Below are 19,283 nucleotides of genomic sequence, written 5' to 3' on the forward strand. Positions count from 1 at the left end.
GTAAAAGAGTCCTGACAACAAAAGGCCAAGGAGAAAACATGTCTGAGAGGAGGGAAGTGGATGACAGAACAAAAGCAAACAGACAACGTGGGGAGGAAAGAAAGCGAGGAAGCCAGCTTGGAGGGAAAACATGAAGACAGAAAGAGAGAGCGAGAGAGAGTGAGAAAAGAGGTATGGATTATACTGAATGAGGTGAGTCCACCCATCAAATATATAGCTATTTGAGTATTTGGAAAAGCACTAAAGCGCTATACTGTATGACACAATTCTTTACCTTCTATCATTATTTGAGAGAAGTGGAGTGGAAAAGGCAGATATGAAGAAACAGTAAGGAGGAAAGGCATAGGTTGGGGGAGAGAGGAGGGGTCCTTACCCGAGTCAGAGTCGCGTCCCGTCGGGTCGGAGCCCTGGCTGGCTGGGGCACTGTGGGGGGGTGGTGCGATGTAGGCCAAGGGGTGGGTGGCCGCGTCAGAGCCTGGATCGCTGAATTGGCTGCGGGCACGGATGCCGCCTGCCGAGAATTCTGGTTGCTCGAAGACGCTGAGGGCGGGCTGGGAGAGCTGCTTCTGGGGGCCCCGATGCTTGTTCAACTCCATGGCCTTACTGACTACACACACAGATATAAGCCAAACGTGAGTCAGTAGCTCACACAGCCATGCACAGTCACACTATCTCCAAACCCAGAGCTCAGGGAGAAAGAAGGAGCAGCAGCTATGAAGAGGGAGGGGGCTTGAGACGAACCACAGTGGCTTGGCTGATACAATACAGATATAGATCAACTAGATCTACTAGATTGGCCAATTGGTTGAGAACGGCAAAGTAGCAATGTTATGACAAAAGGGTCCATATCTTCCTCATTTCTAAATGGACATCTGATCAAATGAAAAGGAGCAGTATGGAAGTACAGATGTATTTATCTCAATATGAAATCATAAAAAAATGTAAAACATCACACTGATTAATTGCAATACTTATTATACTTGTAAAAATGTTTAAGTCGTGATATATAAATGTCTCCCAAGGCTCTTTGAACATGTAAATGAGTGTGTGTGCAAGTCTAACATGTGTATATCTATGGAGGGAGCAGCACAACGTAATGGGGAGCTGGCCCACACAACTCCAGACAGGCACTTCCTGTTGCGGAAGTCCACAATCTCCTTACAGAACTGGATGTGAGATGTAATGTGTCTGAGCCTGAACACAACACCACTAGCTTCTGTCCTCAGTGCAATACCAGGGCTATACATTCCCTTGAACTAAGTTCAAATATCCACACCTGCATACTACTGGTGATGTATTGGACATGCATATTAGGTAAATGCTAGTGTGGATATTGGCACATAGGGATGTTGTTATTTTTGTATATGAAAAAATGTGTCACTACAGAGCCTGTTACACATCTCACACTAACCATTACCGTTTTTTTTGCGTTCCAAACTGGCACACTAGGAGGGAACTGTTAAGTGTACTACGTCCATTTGTACTCTTCCACACTTACTTGAAGCTGAGTCCACGCGGCTGGGCCGCCGAGGAGGGCCGAGGATGCTGGGAAAGCGAGGCTTCTTCACCTTCTCCTCCCCCTCTTTCTCAGGTTTGATGCTCTTCTGCTCCACAGAACAAAACACATACAAACTGCCCAGTCAGAGAATTTAAAACGGGGTCACTTGCAGTAGGCAAATGTTGTAGAACGTTGAAGATAGACATGTCATGAATAGAGCTGCCGTGATTCCTTATTATACATATTCTACATGTCAATGAGGCATGTTTGTTTTATGCTATTTTTATCTGGAAGTTGCACAAGATTGTTCCCTACTGAACGCTACCCTGGAAAGCTGCTAACAAGTGAGACACTATGTCACCATGCTTGTTACCAAGAAAAAACTCATACTAAGAAGTAAAACGGTGCCGCTGTGTGAAGAAACTGAATAATTTATGCTACATTAAATTAGAAGTTCCTACAAGCTGTAAAAGACCCCGGTATTGTGCTCAAATACATCATTGATGCATCAAGCTGGTTGTGTACAGTATGTGTCTGTGTGTGTTGTACCTTGATCTTGGGCAGGAAGTTGATGCGGACTCGTTTGGGCTCTAGGCTACGTGGTTCCTTTACTTTCACCCCCAGGTGTTTCATATAGGTGAGGATGACATACTGCATAGTAGTGCTGCAACACAATACACTATTTATTCATTGTTTATATTACCATTAACCCAGTACAGCCCACTTTATCATTTATCATTTAAGTCATCATATTGATGATATTATTATACTTAGAAAAACAGTTAAGTCATGATACATAAATGTCTCCCAAGGCTCTTTGAAAACAGTAATTCTAATAGGACACATGTTATCAATCACTAGAAGCACATGTGAGGAAAATCGAATGAAAAGGTTAGGAAACTGACCTAATCAGTTTTTACTAATCGCCCTATTCTTCAATACCATTCATATTGTCAGAACAGGGTCGTGTTAATTAGGGCGTGTAAAGGAAAACATTTTGCAACTAAAAACAAAAATATTTTTTTCACAAGACCAGGTAGTCCCTCCCCACATCGGTCTGTTTTCTACCATTTGGTACTAATGAACACCACCCTGGCACAACTCAAAGTGTGTAGTACCACAGATCTCCAACAGATGGAGGCAGATGACACTTTTTAAAACTTGTATTTAACCTTTTATTTAACTAGGTAAGTCATTACGCTATGACGTAATGGCAGACACAATGCGTCCTAAATGGCACCCAATTTGGTAGTGCATAATAGTGCATAATATAGAGAATAGGGTGCTAGTTAGGTTACTGAATATGTGTCCCATGTCACTTCAACAGCTCTTCTCACAGCATTGATAGAAACAACATGCTGATGGAATTCACATATTAGAAATATGCAGCCACAACATGAGCCATTCCCCAAATAGACCACACAACATTGTGCATGCACGCACGCACACACCATCTGTCCTAGCACAGAGAAGAAGACCCCTTAGTCAGAACAGAACGCCGGTTAGCCATATGGGATATGAACCACTATCATATAATCTGTGTGCTAACTACATGCGACTGAAAATAGTGGGAAGAAATGGTTTAGAGTATTAAACCAAGAGAACATAATTCCAATACGCGTGGACTTCCGATCAGGACTGTATACACAAAGCATCTGATAGTAGGTGTGGTGATCTAGGATCAGGTCCCCCCTGTCAATATAATAATAACCAAAATAATAACCAAAAGGGGAAATGATCTTAGATCAGCACTCCTACTCTGACAGGTTATGTGAATACAGGCCCAGATAGTGTGGGTGTTTCACCTCGACCTTCACAAGTAATTGAACTCATACACAACCACTTTGTGACCACACACACTCACTTGAATTCATTCAACAATCAACACGCTACTTCCCCAGCAAACGTTCTAAACTCTAGTATGAGAACAGACCTATCCTCGTCAAATTCTGACATGAAGTGGTTAGTTACTTTAACATCAGGGGTCGGCAACAGGTGGCCCGCAGGGAATTTTTGGGGCCCTCAAGCAAAACAGGAAATCTGTATCTCAGGTACGAAATAATCATTTTCAAATACAATCTCTTATTGAGCTTAGTTGTGGTCAATATGCAGTGTACAAATTATTATAATTATGTTGCCTCCCCCCCAACCATCCACTGACAAAAATCTAGTTGCCAACCCCGGCTTTAGATAAAAAAAATCCCCCCTTACCACTTCTCCTCTTCTGTGGGCTGTGACGTCAGCCTGGAAAAAGAGAAACAAATAATAGGGTTAAGTGACACACACACACACGTGTAAGCGTGCACACACACAACAATAAGCAGTTTCACTTCTACTTCAAATAGACAAATGTGTAGTCTGCTTGTATAATGGTAATGCAGTTCTATTAGCCCATGTTTAATATCTCAATTAGTTATTATGTGATTCCTCACATCCTATCTCCTCGCCTCCTTCTCAACTGTATTGGAGGAGAAGATCCAAGGTCCCTTTATTCTGACCTTTTTCTCCAATATTTTTTGAGAAGGATGAGAGGAGAGAGGATGTGAAGAATCAAAGAAAGATTAGTTGAGAAACAGCCCATGACTGGCGAGCTTTCTGGCACAAAATGGCTGCCGTGCATCATCCAGGTGGGTGCTACACATTGGTGCTACACATTGGATCTCGTCACGGTATCTCTATGCATTCAAATTGCCATAGATAAAATACATTTGTGTTCATTGTCCGTAATTTATGCCTGCTCATACCATAACCCCACCGCTGCGATGGGGCATTCTGTTCACAACGTTGACATCAGCAAACCGCACACAACGCTATACACATGGTCTGCAGTTGTGAGGGGGTGTTACTGCGAAATTCTCTAAAACAACATTGAAGGTGGCTTATGGTAGAGAAATTATCAATTAATTCTCTGGCAACAGCTTTGGTAGACATGCATGCAGTCAGCATACTAATTGTACGCTCCCTCAGAACTTGAGACATCTGTGGCATGGTGTTGTGTGACAAACCTGCACATTTTAGAGTGGCCTTTTATTGTCCCCAACACAAGGTGCACCTGTGTAATGATCATGTTATTTAATCAGCGTATTGATATGCCACACCTGTCAGGTGCATGGATTATCTTGGCAAAGGAGAAATGCTCACTAACAGGGAATACGGTTTTTGTGCATATGGAACAATTCTGGTATCTTTTATTTCAGGTTATGAAACCAACACTTTACATGTTGTATTATTTTTTTGTTCAGTGTAGAATCATTTAGGATCTCTGTGATGCTTAGGTTTTTTTCTGTTATCAAACAAAACTCTAAAAGGCCCAAAATATTCACAAGGCAATTTCAAAAGGCATGTGCTTGCACATGTCAAAACATTGGTAACTAGTAGCTACAGTCTATCCCGGAATGGCTTAAACCTTCACACTGGCATCAACACTAAACAGGTGAGTGCAGGTAAGAGAGACGGTCTTGGGAGAGTGAGATGATATCAGTGGTCTTGAAAGTACGAGTGTGTGTCTCTGTCTGTCTCTGTCGTCTGTCTTTGTATGTCTGTCTGTCTGTGTCTGTGTGTTTGAGAGAGAGCGATAATATCTACCTTGTATCTATCTTAATCCCTGTAATCTGTACAGTTTGGCGTGTTTGAGGCCCAGAGAGCAGAGACACGCAATCACTCACTGACCTGGAAATAATTCCCAGAAATGGCACGTGTATGTGGTACAATTTCTTCTCCACACACACGGTAACTGGAACAACAGAGTGGTTCCATGCCATTTCAGTAAGCCATGACACCTAGGGACCGCACAGTTATTCTAATATTTTAATATCCCAACAGACGTTAGATTTCGAATAATTGCGAGAGTATTCAGATTTCTTTTTAATCATAAGTCTATTTCAACAAGGAAAAGTATTTGTCTAAATTAAGTATGTGACATTGCTACACACAAGGACATACCATGACATTAGACATTATTAATTCAATAAATAAAAAACTTTTCAATTAATTTGTATGATGTGTGCCCCATAAAATGACATACCATAGTAGCCTACACAGGCTTCACATGTTGTTGTTATTGTCGGCCATTCAAAATGGCACTATCTACAGTCAGTGGCTCCATGTGTACTAAGCAATGTGAGAGATCTCTAATCAATGCAACATGGAATTACAATGACTTTTTATTTAACCCTTATTTTACCAGGTAGGTTGACTGAAACCACATTCTCATTTACAGCATCGACCTGGGGAATAGTTACAGGGGAGAGGAGGGGGATGAATGAGCTGATTGGAAGCTGGGGATGATTAAGTGGCCATGATGGTATGAGGGCCAGATTGGGAATTTTAGCCAGGACACCTGGGTTAACACCCCTACTCTTACGATAAGTGCCATGGGATCTTTAGTGACCTATTTAACATCCCATCCAAAAGACGGCACCCTACACAGGGCAATGTCCTAAATCACTGCCCTGGGGCATTGAGATTTTTTATGTTTTTAGACCAGAGGAAAAAGAGTGCCTCCTTCTGTCGCTCCAACACCACTTCCAGCAGCATCTAGTCTCCAATCCAGGACCAACCCTGCTCAGCTTCAGAAGCAAGCCAGCAGTGGAATGCAGGGTGGTATGCTGCTGGACAATTACAGTATTAAGTTAGTTAAATGAGATGGAGAAAGCTATAACTAAAATAAACTATCAGGTAGGCTGTTGTTTAACAGCCTATCAGGCCAATCTTGATGTGATTGGCCTGACTGAAACATGGCTTAAGCCTGATGAATTTACAGTGTTAAATGAGGCCTCACCTCCTGGTTACAATAGTGACCATATCCCCCATGCATCCCGCAAAGGAGGAGGTGTTGCTAACATTTACGATAGCAAATTTCAATTTACAACCTACGTTTTTATCTTTTGAGCTTCTAGTCATGAAATCTATGCAGCCTACTCAATCAATTTTTATAGCTACTGTTTACAGGCCTTCTGGGCAATATACAGCGTTCCTCACTGAGTTCCCTGAATTCCTATCGGACCTTGTAGTCATAGCAGATAATATTAAAATGTTTGGTGATTTTAATATTCACATGGAAAAGTCCACAAACCCACTCCAAAAGGCTTTTGGCGGCATCATCGACTCATTGGGTTTTGTCCAACATGTCTCTGGACCTACTCACTGTCACAGTCATACTCTGGACCTAGTTTTGTCCCATGGAATAAATGTTGTGGATCTTAATGTTTTTCCTCATAATCCTGGACTATCGGACCACCATTTTATTACGTTTGCAATCGCAACAAATAATCTGCTCAGACCCCAACCAAGGATCATCAAAAGTCGTGCTATAAATTCTCAGACAACCCAAAGATTCCTTGATGCCCTTCCAGACTCCCTCTGCCTACCCAAGGACGTCAGAGGACAAAAATCAGTTAACCACTTAACTGAGGAACTCAATTTAACCTTGCACAATACCCTAGATGCAGTTGCACCCCTAAAAACTAAAAACATTTCTCAAAAGAAACTAGCTCCCTGGTATACAGACAATACCCGAGCTCTGAAGCAAGCTTCCAGAAAATTGGAACGGAAATGGCGCCACACCAAACTGGAAGTCTTCCGACTAGCTTGGAAAGACAGTACCGTGCAGTATCGGAGAGCCCTTACTGCTGCTCAATCATCCTATTTTTCCAACTTAATTGAGGAAAATAAGAACATTCCGAAATTTATTTTTGATACTGTCGCAAAGCTAACTAAAAAGCCGCATTCGCCAAGAGAGGATGGCTTTCACTTCAGCAGTAATAAATTCATGAACTTCTTTGAGGAAAAGATCATGGTCATTAGAAAGCAAATTACGGACTCTTTAAATCTGCGTATTCCTCCAAAGCTCAGTTGTCCTGAGTCTGCACAACTCTGCCAGGACCTAGGATCAAGAGAGACACTCAAGTGTTTTAGTACTATATCTCTTGATACAATGATGAAAATAATCATGGCCTCTAAACCTTCAAGCTGCATACTGGACCCTATTCCAACTACACTACTGAAAGAGATGCTTCCTGTGCTTGGCCCTCCTATGTTGAACATAATAAACGGCTCTCTATCCACCGGATGTGTACCAAACTCACTAAAAGTGGCAGTAATAAAGCCTCTCTTGAAAAAGCCAAACCTTGACCCAGAAAATATAAAAAACTATCGGCCTATATCGAATCTTCCATTCCTCTCTCAAAAAAAAAAAAATCTGTTGAGCAGCAACTCACTGCCTTCCTGAAGACAAACAATGTATACGAAACGCTTCAGTCTGGTTTTAGACCCCATCATAGCACTGAGACTGCACTTGTTATTAAAATGACCTTTTAATGGTGTCAGACCGAGGCTCTGCATCTGTCCTTGTGCTCCTAGACCTTAATGCTGCTTTTGATACCATCGATCACCACATCTGGCCTGGTTTAGATCTTATCTGTCGGAAAGACATCAGTTTGTCTCTGTGAATGGTTTGTCCTCTGACAATTTAACTGTACATTTCGGGGGTTCCTCAAGGTTCAGTTTTAGGACCACTATTGTTTTCACTATATATTTTACCTCTTGGGGATGTCATTCGAAAACATAATGTTAACTTTCACTGCTATGCGGATGACACACAGCTGTACATTTCAATGAAACATGGTGAAGCCCCAAAATTGCCCTCGCTAAAAGCCTGTGTTTCAGACATAAGGAAGTGGATGGCTGCAAACGTTCTACTTTTAAACTCGGACAAAACAGAGATGCATGTTCTAGGTCCCAAGAAACAAAGAGATATTCTGTTGAATCTGACAATTAATCTTGATGGTTGTACAGTCGTCTCAAATAAAACTGTGAAGGACCTCAGTGTTACTCTGGACCCTGATCTCTCTTTTGACAAACATATCAAGACTGTTTCAAGGACAACTTATTTCCATCTACATAACATTGCAAAAATCAGAAACTTTCTGTACAAAATTGATGCAGAAAAATTAATCCATGCTTTTGTTACTTCTAGGTTAGATTACTGCAATGCTCTACGTTCCGGCTACCCGGATAAAGCACTAAATAAACTTCAGTTAGTGCTAAATACGGCTGCTAGAATCTTAAACTAGAACCAAAAAATGTGATAATATTACTCCAGTGCTAGCCTCCCTACACTGGCTTCCTGTTAAGGCAAGGGCTGATTTCAAGGTTTTACTGCTAACCTACAAAGCATTACATGGGTTTGCTCCTACCCTTCTTTCCGATTTGGTCCTGCCGTACATACCTACACATACGCTACGGTCACAAGACCCAGGCCTCCTAATTGTCCCTCGAATTTCTAAGCAAACAGCTGGAGCCAGGGCTTTCTCCAAAATAGCTCAATTTTTATGGAATGGTCTGCCTACCCATGTGAGAGAAGCAGACTCGGTCTCAACCTTTAAGTCTTTACTGAAGACTCATCTCTTCAGTAGGTCATATGATTGAGTGTAGTCTGGTCCAGGAGTGTGAAGGTGAACGGAAAGGCTCTGGAGCAACGAACCGCCCTTGCTGTCTCTGCCTGGCCGGTTCCCCTCTCTCCACTGGGATTCTCTGCCTCTAACCCAATTACAGGGTCTGAGTCACTGGCTTACTGGTGCTCTTCCATGCCGTCCCTAGGAGGGGTGCGTCACTTGAGTGGGTTGAGTCACTGACGTGATCTTCCTGTCTGGGTTGGCGCCCCCCCCCCCCTTGGGTTGTGCCGTGGCGGAGATCTTTTTGGGCTATACTCGGCCTTGTCTCAGGATGGTACGTTGGTGGTTGAAGATATCCCTCTAGTGGTGTGGGGGCTGTGCTTTGGCAAAGTGGGTGGGGTTATATCCTGCCTGTTTGGCCCTGTCCGGGGGTATCATCGGATGGGGCCACAGTGTCTCCTGACCCCTCCTGTCTCAGCCTCCAGTATTTATGCTGCAGTAGTTTATGTGTCGGGGGGCTAGGGTCAGTCTGTTATATCTGGAGTACTTCTCCTGTCTTATCCGGTGTCCTGTGTGAATTTAAGCATGCTCTCTCAGATTCTCTCTTTCTCTCGCTCTTTCTCTCTCTCTGGAGGATCTGAGCCCTAGGACCATGCCTCAGGACTACCTGGCATGATGACTCCTTGCTGTCCCCAGTCCACCTGGCCGTGCTGCTGCTCCAGTTTCAACTGTTCTGCCTGTGGCACCTGTCCCAGACCTGCTGTTTTCAACTCTCTAGAGACAGAAGAAGCGGTAGCGATACTCTGAATGATCGGCTATGAAAAGCCAACTGACATTTACTCCTGAGGTGCTGACTTGTTGCACCCTCGACAACTACTGTGATTATTATTATTTCACCATGCTGGTCATGTATGAACATTTTAACATCTTGGCCATTTCTGTTATAATCTCCACCCGGCAGAGCCTGGTTCCTCTCTAGGTTTCTTCCTAGGTTTTGGCCTTTCTAGGGAGTTTTTCCTAGCCACCGTGCTTCTACACCTGCATTGCTTGCTGTTTGGGGTTTTAGGCTGGGTTTCTGTACAGCACTTTGAGATATCAGCTGATGTAAGAAATGCTAAATAAATACATTTGATTTGATTTAATCTGAATGGAATCGTTGTAGACAAAGACAGGAAGTGCAGAAAAGTAGGCTCAATCACTTTTAGCCTAGATAGCTAGCGAGATAGCTGGCTAACATAGCTGGATATCTTAGCTAGCATCTTTACATTGATTTGATGCAGTCAAAACAGGCACTACCAGATGGGATGACAGATAACCTATGAAATCTATACATTTGTCTAACTAGCAGGAGTCTGTATTGCTACTCTCTCTCTCTCCCGCTCCTGTGTAAAACTCACCGGCATCCAAGTTGAGCAGGCTGCGCAGCAAGTCAGTTCCCAAGTTTAAACAAAGTTGTTTTTATTTTTGTATTATGTATTTCGTCTATCAGGATATTCCCCTAAAATCAGTTGTGGCTTTTGCCAATTTTTTGGGCCTTCCTAATTTCTTCCTCATTATACTTATTGAATATTATCTGAATCCTGTAAATTAAAATAGCCAATTTGGGTGCAATCGATTAGCTTGATTTCTCAGAGACCAAATTATATTTCAACAAAATAATGTTTCAGAAAAGTTATTTGTATCTGTTATAGAAACAGTGTTGTTGGATGTTAAAATCTTATGTCTTGTGCTTTTTGAGGTTGAACGACCCAACACTCCTTTCACCTCTAACCTACAACTTATAACATTACCAGAGTAGATAATCCTTATGGCGCTGATAACATCATCTTCCTGTGATTGTAATTGCATGTGTGTGTACGTGAGTGACAAAGAATGTGTGTGTGTGCAAGAGAGAGAACGAGAGAGAAAGAACGTGCATCGTGCACTACACTTGCCTCCTGTCTATCTCGAAGTGGAAAACAGAGACCTGACTCGTGTCGTGTTATCACTCAATCATCTTGATGATGCTGGTTTGTGTGTGTGTGTCTGATTAGGCAGCACACATGATGGAGCAGTGACTGTCTGTTGAGGAACAGGCTGTCTTACCATAGTGAGCTAGGTTATAGGACTACATCATGGGCTGGATAGAAGCAGTTTATCGTCTTCAGAACTGGATAATAATTGTTTTATTTCCCTCTTAAAAGAATACTATAATTTTCCCTTCCCGCATGGATAATTTCTTTCATAATAACCTTAAACATGATGAAACTTGTCAATCTAATTTTTCTATAGGCTATTGATATTGTTTGTTCTCTCTTATGAATTAGTTCTCTTGCTACACTACATGGCCAAAAGTATGTGGACATCCCTTGAAATGAATAGATTCGGCTATTTCAGTCACACATTGCAGACAGGTGTATAAAATCGAGCACACAGCCATGCAACCTCCATAGGAAACATTGGCAGTAGAATGGCCCGTCCTGAAAAGCTCAGTGACTTTCAAATGTGGCACTGTCATGGGATGCCACTTTTCCAGCAAGTTAGTTTGTCTAATTTCTTCTCTGCTAGCGCTGCCCTGGTCAAGCCTAGTGGTTAGAGCGTTGGACGAGTAACCGCAAGGTTGCAAGATTGAATCCCCGAGCTGACAAGGTCAAAATCTGTTGTTCTGACCCTGAAAAAGGTAGTTCCTCGACCGTCATTGAAAATAAGAATTTGTTCTTAACTGAAAAAAAAGACTGTGAGTCATGTTTTTGTGAAGTGGAAACGTCTAGGAGCAACAACGGCTCAGCTGTGAAGAGGTAGGCCACACAAGCTCCCAGAATGGAGTGCTGAAGCGCGTAGCACGCAAAAATTGTTTGTCCTCGGATGCAAAACTCACTACCGAGTTCCAAACTGTCTCTGGAAGCAACATCAGCACAATAACTGCTTGTCGGGAGCTTCATGAAATGGGCTTCCATGGCCGAGAAGCCGCACACAAGCCTAAGATCAACATGTGCAATGCCAAGCTTTGGCTGGAATGTGTAAAGCTCACCCTGGAGCAGTGGAAACGCATTCTCTGGAGAAATGAATCACGCTTTACCATCTGGCAGTCTGACGGAATCTGGGTTTGGCGGATGCTCGAATGCATAGGGCCAACTCTAAAGTTTGGTGGAGGAGTAATAATGGTCTGGGCCTGCTTTTCATGGATCAGGCTAGGCCCCTTAGCTCGAGTGAAGGGAAATCTTAACGCTACAGCATACAATCACATTCTAGACGATTTTGTGCTTCCAACTTTGTGGCAAGAGTTTGAGGAAGGACCTTTCCTGTTTCACCATGACAATGCCCCCATGCACAAAGTGAGGTCCATACAGAAATTGTTTGTCTTGATTGGTGTGGAAGAACTTGACTGGCCTGCTCAGAGCCCTGAGCTCAACCCCATCGAACACCTTTTGGATGAATTGGAACACAGACTGCGAGCCAGGCCTTATCTCCCAACATCACTAATGCTCTTGTGGCTGAATGGAAGCAAGTCCCTGCAGCAATGTTCCAACATATTGTGGAAAGCCTTCCCAGAAGAGTGAAGGCTGTTATAGCAGCAAAGGGGGTCCAACTCCATATTAATGGCCATCATTTTGGAATGAAATGTTCGACAAGCAGGTGTCCATATACTTTTAGTCATGTAGTGAACCTTAAGTTTTTAGGCTATTCAAATAATGAGACGTAACTCTGTAACATTCATCGTTTGATATGGAGGAAACCCTGCACAAAACAATGAAGCGTAGCCTTCAGTCTTATTCATAGCCAATCGAATGGAGATGAAAGGGAATATAGGCTAGACAAAAAGGGGCTCCCCAGCCGGTAATAAAAATTGCTGATGCACAGCCAAATTGCACCTTGTGTATTCCACTATTCTAACTCAAGTTGAGTTGTAAGTTGAGACCCACACAGTTCCTAAAAATATATGTTTTTTTTACTTCTGGGAGGGGGGGGGGGGGGTTGCCCATCAGTTTTGCCACCAAAGCCCCATATACTACCCATCACTGCGACCTGTACTCTCTCGTTGGCTGGCCCTCGCTTCATACTCGTTGCCAAACCCACTGGCTCCAGGTCATCTACAAGACCCTGCTAGGTAAAGTCCCGTCTTATCTCTGCTCGCTGGTCACCATAGCTGCACCCACCCGTAGCACGCGTTCCAGCAGGTATATCTCACTTGTCACCCCCAAAGCCAATTCCTCCTTTGGCCGCCTCTCCTTCCAGCTCTCTGCTGCCAATGACTGGAACAAACTACAAAACTCTCTGAAACTGGGAAAACTTATCTCCCTCACTAGCTTTAAGCACCAGCTATCAGAGCAGCTCACAGATCACTGCACCTGTACATAGCCCATCTATAAATAGCCCAAACAACTACTCCATCCCCTACTATATTTAATTATTTTGCTCCTTTGCACCCAAGTATTTCTACTTTGCACACTCATCTACGGTCAAATCTACCATTCCAGTGTTTTAATTGCTATATTGTATTTACTTCGCCACCATGGCCTATTTAATGCCTTTACCTCTCTTATCTTACCTCATTTGCTCATATTGTATATAGACTTATTTTTCTACTGTATTATTGACTGTATGTTTGTTTTACTCCATGTGTAACTCTGTGTTGTTATGTGTCGAACTGCTTTGCTCTATCTTGGCCAGGTCACAGTAAATGAGAACTTGTTCTCAACTTAACTACCTGGCTAAATAAAGGTGAAATAAAATAAAAAATGCATTTTTGCACTGCTTTGGTGCAATTCTCTGCTCTGTCTGGCCTACATTCTCCTCTTGCATTCTGTATATTTATTGAAATAGCAAAGAATAGGCAAATTGCTGGGAATGTCACTTGTGTACTTCCCTGTTGTGCGCTGAGACACTCTGTTTTTTACTGCGCAGTACCAGTCAAGTTCAAATAGGCTAAACCATTGTCTGTCACATCACTCTCTCGTCACCATCGACGATCGCTGTCAATCATCGTCGATACACGATGTTATCGTAATATCGCCCAAACCTAGTGTGCATGTATTGCAGGGACTTACAGAACCTCCTCTATCTTGGAGATGATGTGTTCGGCACAGGAGCGTTCTCTCTCCAGCGACACGCGGTCTCTCACCCTCTCTGTGTCCAGCTTAGCCAGCTCCCCTTCTGCCAGGGTCAGACCCATGCTGCGCTTCTGCCTGTAGACACACGCACATACGCACACACACACACACACACACACACACACACACACACACACGCACACACACAGATCCACACAGACAGATCCACATACACAGACACACGCACAGACAGATACACACAGGCAGAGAGAAGATTTTGCAATTTTATAATCCATGAGAAAATATGACATCAAAGCATCATTATGTGCACATCATCTTTGAGAAGTGTGAGTTTGTGCACGTGTATGGTATATGTGTGAGACCGTGTGAGTATGAGTGTTTCTGTCTGAATGTGTGTCTGTGTACGTATGAGTGTTTCTGTCTGTGTGTGTGTGTGTGTGTGTGTGTGTGTGTGTTTGTGTCTGACCTGAAGTCCTCTAGGTTCCTCTGGATGTCTGGTAGCAGTGTGTCCTGTAACAGCTGTATGTAAGGTCTGTGCAGTTCCTCTGGGATCAGCTCAGGTCTCCGCCGCTCTGGGAACACACAACAGCATGTTTGCCAACACACACACACACACTCAGTTTGAAGCAGTCTCCCTTTTTTGGAAACATTCTAATCAATTACACTAGACAATACACTACTGCATTGCTAAAACTGTTGCTAATCTAATACAAGACATGAGAGGAGTGAGTAATAACTCACCTAGTTCAGAGGTCATAGACTCAGGCACAGCTACTTTCAGATTCTGCAAGGGAGAAAAAGAGTTCTCAGCTAAAAAAAAAAAAGCTAGAAGAGAGACCTTCTGCAATACAACCACAACAATACCCTTTCCTCTCCTTAATCTACCACACCAGATAAAGAGTGTACATTTAAAATGATCCTAATTATCTGAAAGGAGATTAAAACCCAACAGCCAGACTTCTTCCAGCAGAAGCACACCACTTGTGAAGGAACTGTCCAGACACACTCACAAGATGGTGCTGGGGTTTTAAAAAGTTGGTAGTCAATGCCCCAGACACAGACACACACACTGGTGTCACCTATCTATTCTATACCCATGTGTGCCCATGTCAAATCCCATTTAAAATACTTTAGCTGAGCCAAAAGTTACAGTCTTCTTTGTGTGTGTGTGCCCCTTTACTTGCGCATATGTGTGTGTGTGAATGCATGTGTGCTTGTACATAATGTGTGTGCACAAGTGTGTGTCTTACCGCTGCTCGGTCCATAAAGAAAGTATGGAAATCCATGAAGATCCGTCTGGTCTCTTTGGAGTTGGTCTGCTTGTACAGGTCAGCATAAAGGTAGCATAGCTGGGAGAGAATCAGAGCCAGTTAGGTCTAAACGACTGACCAAAGCATTCTGGGGTCAAACCACCAAAGTGCTAAAGAGTAACTGCTGTACCCTAATTAAAAAATATCAGCGTTCATTAGGGGCTGCAAAATGTGCCCACATTTCTGGAAAGCCTGTGAATTTTGGGACAGTTACAGTAATGTTGCATGCCTAGAGCTCAAGCAGTAGCTACTATGGATGTACTTTATGAATGGTGTGAATGAGTGTAAGAGTATGTGTCTGTTAGGCAGGCATTTTGTTTTGGTGTGTGTCTGTGTGTGGTTGACTTACCAGAGGTGCAGGGTCAAACTGAGAGACCACGTGATGGAGGAAGGCGGCCAAGTGAGCGGGCCGAGACTTGAGCAGCTCTATACTCTGGAAACAACTACACTGACCGTTGATCTGAGAGAGAGAGATCAACAGAAAGGTAAAGTTGAGTAAGAGAGAGACATTGAGAAAATGAGACAGAAACAGACAGGAGAGAAATAGAGAGAGAGAGAGAGTATAGAGATACTCAGTCAGCCAATCAGACAGACAGACAAACAGTTGTCTAGCAGTACCTGCTCCTGCTCTGTGTCAAAGTAGTCATCCTCTGCTCCGATTATCTGTGGGTTGAGACGGGAGAAGGGGCTGCCCACACTGGACTGGAAGTTACAGTTCTGATTCACATACACACACAGAGAGAGACAAGGTGTTAGTGCAATGATGGGACTCACATGCACACACACACTCACGAACTGGGTTATTGCAAACAACAAATATACAGTGTGTGTGTCAGTGTCACCAGGTCCGTCGTGTCCTCTGCGTCAGGCGAGGGGCAGGAGTTGAGGCTCTCTCGGGGGGTGGTCTTTGGGCTGTGGCAGGGTGTCTCTCTTTGGCACGGATTCTCAGGGAGGGGACTGGGAGACACCTGACATAAAAATACCCACACACCAGTCACATTTTACATTTGCCAGTCTCTGATTTTGAAGGGGCATTGTGGTATTGATTCCACACTTTCCAGTCCAATTTTCTCAAACAAAAGCATTGAGGAAAATAGGACTTGGAATGCCAGTTTCTTCCTGATTTGACTGAATTGAAATGGAAAACACCCCAACCCTGGTTCCAGTACAATGGTATTCTGTTGAGAATACCAGTTCACATATAATTGTCATGGAAGGACAATCTGGTGGTGATAATAACAGACAGGCTAGTTGGCCAGGTTGACTCACAGCGTTATTGGTCCAGGGCCCGTCGCTGCTGCTTTCTCCCTGCGAGGAGGGGGTCTGCTCTCCATCGGCTGCCTCAATGCCCCCCTCCTCCACCTCACCGTCCTGGTGGAAGAGGGAGCCATCCTGAAAACACACAGAATCATGTGTGACAGGCCAGACAGTAACTGGGCTGTCCCTTTGAGAGTGTGTGTCCCATGTCAATAAAGCCCTTGACTTGAGAGAGAGAATGACCGTGTGAGAAAGAGAGACAGAGACAGAGAGACAGAGAGAGAGACAGTGAGAGAGAGCGAGAGAGATAGAGAGACACAGTGAGAGTGAGAGACAGCGAGAGAGAGCGAGACAGTGAGAGTGAGCGAGACAGTGAGTGAGTGAGAGACAGTGAGTGAGTGAGAGACAGTGAGTGAGTGAGAGAGAGTGAGAGAGAGTGAGAGAAACAATGAGAGAGAGTGAGAGAAACAATGAGAGAGAATGAGAGAAACAGTGAGCGCAGGAGAGACTGTGTGTCTATGAGAGAAAGTGTTTGTGTGTGCTCCTAAGCTTGATTATTTGAATCAGCTGTGCTATGGCAAAAAAACTAAATGTGCACCCCTTGGGGTCTCGAGGACTGAGTTTGGGAAACCCTGGTATACATACGTATGTGTGTGTATACCTGAGGTGTGCCTGTGGCTTTGCTGAGCTGGCTCTGCAGCAGAGGAATGTGTTTCTTGGCCTCCTGGATGTCCTTCAGTAGTTTCGCTGTGGGGTTCCTGCTGTACACCTCCTTCATAGCCTGGACATGACACACAGGACACATTTTAGGAGAGGACACAGGAGGGAGGTGTGTGTGTGTGTGCACATGTGTATGTGTACGAGTCTGCGTGCATGTATGTGTATGTGTCCAGTTGGCATGGTCCTAGTTCTATTTCATGGTCAGTCATAGGAGGAAGTGAAACTAAGAGGGTGAGATGTAGTCAGTGTTTGAGTGGTTACCATGGTAGAGTATCTGTTTAGTGGTAAGAATGATTGGCTTCAATGGTACAGGGTCGTATTCATTAGGGCACATGGTAGCAAAACATTTTGTAACAGAACACAAAAACAAGCGTTTCTTAATGCTCTGGTTGCCTCTCCCTGTTCAGTTCAATTTCTTCCATTTAGTGCCTGATGAACACGAACCAGAGGAAGAGAAGAAATGGCTCACGAAAGACTTGAGGATTGTGGAAGAACTTGTTTATTTTTGTCCATTCCTCCCTCACCCACCACTGCAACAGGGCTGTGTTAATTCGTCGCAAAACAGAAAACTGCTTGAGTTCTGAGGAGGTACTACCCAAAGACGTTCAATAAGCAACTCTCATCTCACATTCTGTTGCAAAACGTCTTGTTATGGTGTGTCCTAATAAACACGACCCACAAGACTCTAGCTACACCACTAAAAGCTACTTTAAAGTTTTGACAGCTAACCTGTTTAGCATTGAAATGGGAGGCAGGCGCTCACACTCCCCAGAGAGACAAAGCAGGCATCAAGAGGCCCCACAGGGGACTTAAACACAAACACACTAATGAGAATTAATTAACTTTGCCTTCATTCAATGCTTTCCAGGAAACTCAGTGAGTATTCCACGCTAAACTGGAATGATGCCACTGCTATTGTCACGTTAGTCGTATGAAGGAGACCAAGGCGCAGCGTGGTATGCGTACATTCTCTTTATTAAAAGAATGAACACTGAACAAACTAACAAAATAACAAACGAACCGTGACACTATACAATATAGTGCCGACAAGCAACTACACATAGTCAAGATCCCACACCAGAAAATGGGGAAAAGGCCTGCCTAAATATGATCCCCAATCAGAGACAATGATAAACAGCTGTCTCTGATTGGGAACCATATCAGGCCAACATAGATATACAAAAACCCATAGACCTACAAAAACCCTAGACATACAAAAAAAACTAGATTACCCACCCTAGTCACACCCTGACCTAACCAAAATATATAGAAAACATAGATATCTAAGGTCAGGGCGTGACAGCCATGAATGCTGCTAGGAAATGTAGTTTACGAAAGTTCAGTCAGTAAGGCTGGTCTGAATGGATCATCACTTTTCATTCATCTAACTCATATAATTCATATAATTCACATCGCTTCCTATCTCACTCATCAGCATAGCAGATATTTACAGGGTACAGCCAAAAGAGGAATGGCCACCCCTCAGAGCCTTGTTCCTCTCTAGTTTTATTCCTAGGTTCCTGCTTCTACACCTGAATTTCTTGCTGTTTGGGGTTTTAGGCTGGGTTTCTGTATAAGCACTTTGTAACATCTGCTGATGTAAAAAGGGTTTAATAAATACATTTGATTTGAATTGATTTGATAATGTTACCTCATTAGCTTAGCGTCACATCTCTCCTCCTATCCTATTAGCAAGCATTCACCTATTAACTTCAGTCTATGAGCATTGAACACTAAGGTAATTCCACCACAGTTGCTGATTAACCTATGGGCTAACGTGTGCTATTATCACTTTCCTTTTTTTCAACCAATGGGAATGAATCTAGGGGAGTATTTACAGTGAGCTCCAAATGCATTGGGACAGTGACACGTGCTGTTGTTTTGGCTCTGCCCTCCAGCACTTTGGATTTGAAATGATACAATGATTGTGAGGTTAAAGTACAGACTGCCAGCTTTAATTTGAGGGTATTTTTTTATCCATATTGAGTGAACCATTTAGGAATTACAGCACTGTTTGTACATAGTCCCCCCATTTTAGGGGACCAAAAGTATT

The 19,283-nt window shown here is 43.4% G+C and overlaps 1 protein-coding gene across 2 annotated transcripts in view; it reads right to left on the reverse strand.

Annotated features, from left to right (window-relative positions):
• LOC139418113 (Rho guanine nucleotide exchange factor (GEF) 12b) overlaps nucleotides 1-19,283 on the reverse strand; it is a 121,077-nt gene that overhangs the window by 25,111 nt on the left and 76,683 nt on the right. For both annotated transcript variants that reach the window (XM_071167317.1, XM_071167316.1), the window contains 13 exons: nucleotides 17,172-17,291; nucleotides 16,523-16,645; nucleotides 16,096-16,221; nucleotides 15,872-15,970; nucleotides 15,603-15,713; nucleotides 15,194-15,292; nucleotides 14,685-14,727; nucleotides 14,410-14,515; nucleotides 13,920-14,057; nucleotides 3,710-3,742; nucleotides 2,048-2,162; nucleotides 1,499-1,604; nucleotides 374-607 (listed from right to left, as the gene is read on the reverse strand). In XM_071167317.1, the coding sequence (XP_071023418.1) occupies nucleotides 374-607; nucleotides 1,499-1,604; nucleotides 2,048-2,162; nucleotides 3,710-3,742; nucleotides 13,920-14,057; nucleotides 14,410-14,515; nucleotides 14,685-14,727; nucleotides 15,194-15,292; nucleotides 15,603-15,713; nucleotides 15,872-15,970; nucleotides 16,096-16,221; nucleotides 16,523-16,645; nucleotides 17,172-17,291 (1,453 nt within the window). The remainder of the gene's footprint in view (nucleotides 1-373; nucleotides 608-1,498; nucleotides 1,605-2,047; nucleotides 2,163-3,709; nucleotides 3,743-13,919; nucleotides 14,058-14,409; nucleotides 14,516-14,684; nucleotides 14,728-15,193; nucleotides 15,293-15,602; nucleotides 15,714-15,871; nucleotides 15,971-16,095; nucleotides 16,222-16,522; nucleotides 16,646-17,171; nucleotides 17,292-19,283) is intronic.

The sequence above is a fragment of the Oncorhynchus clarkii genome, chromosome 10, assembly GCF_045791955.1.
Source record: "Oncorhynchus clarkii lewisi isolate Uvic-CL-2024 chromosome 10, UVic_Ocla_1.0, whole genome shotgun sequence".
Classification (NCBI taxonomy): domain Eukaryota; kingdom Metazoa; phylum Chordata; class Actinopteri; order Salmoniformes; family Salmonidae; genus Oncorhynchus; species Oncorhynchus clarkii.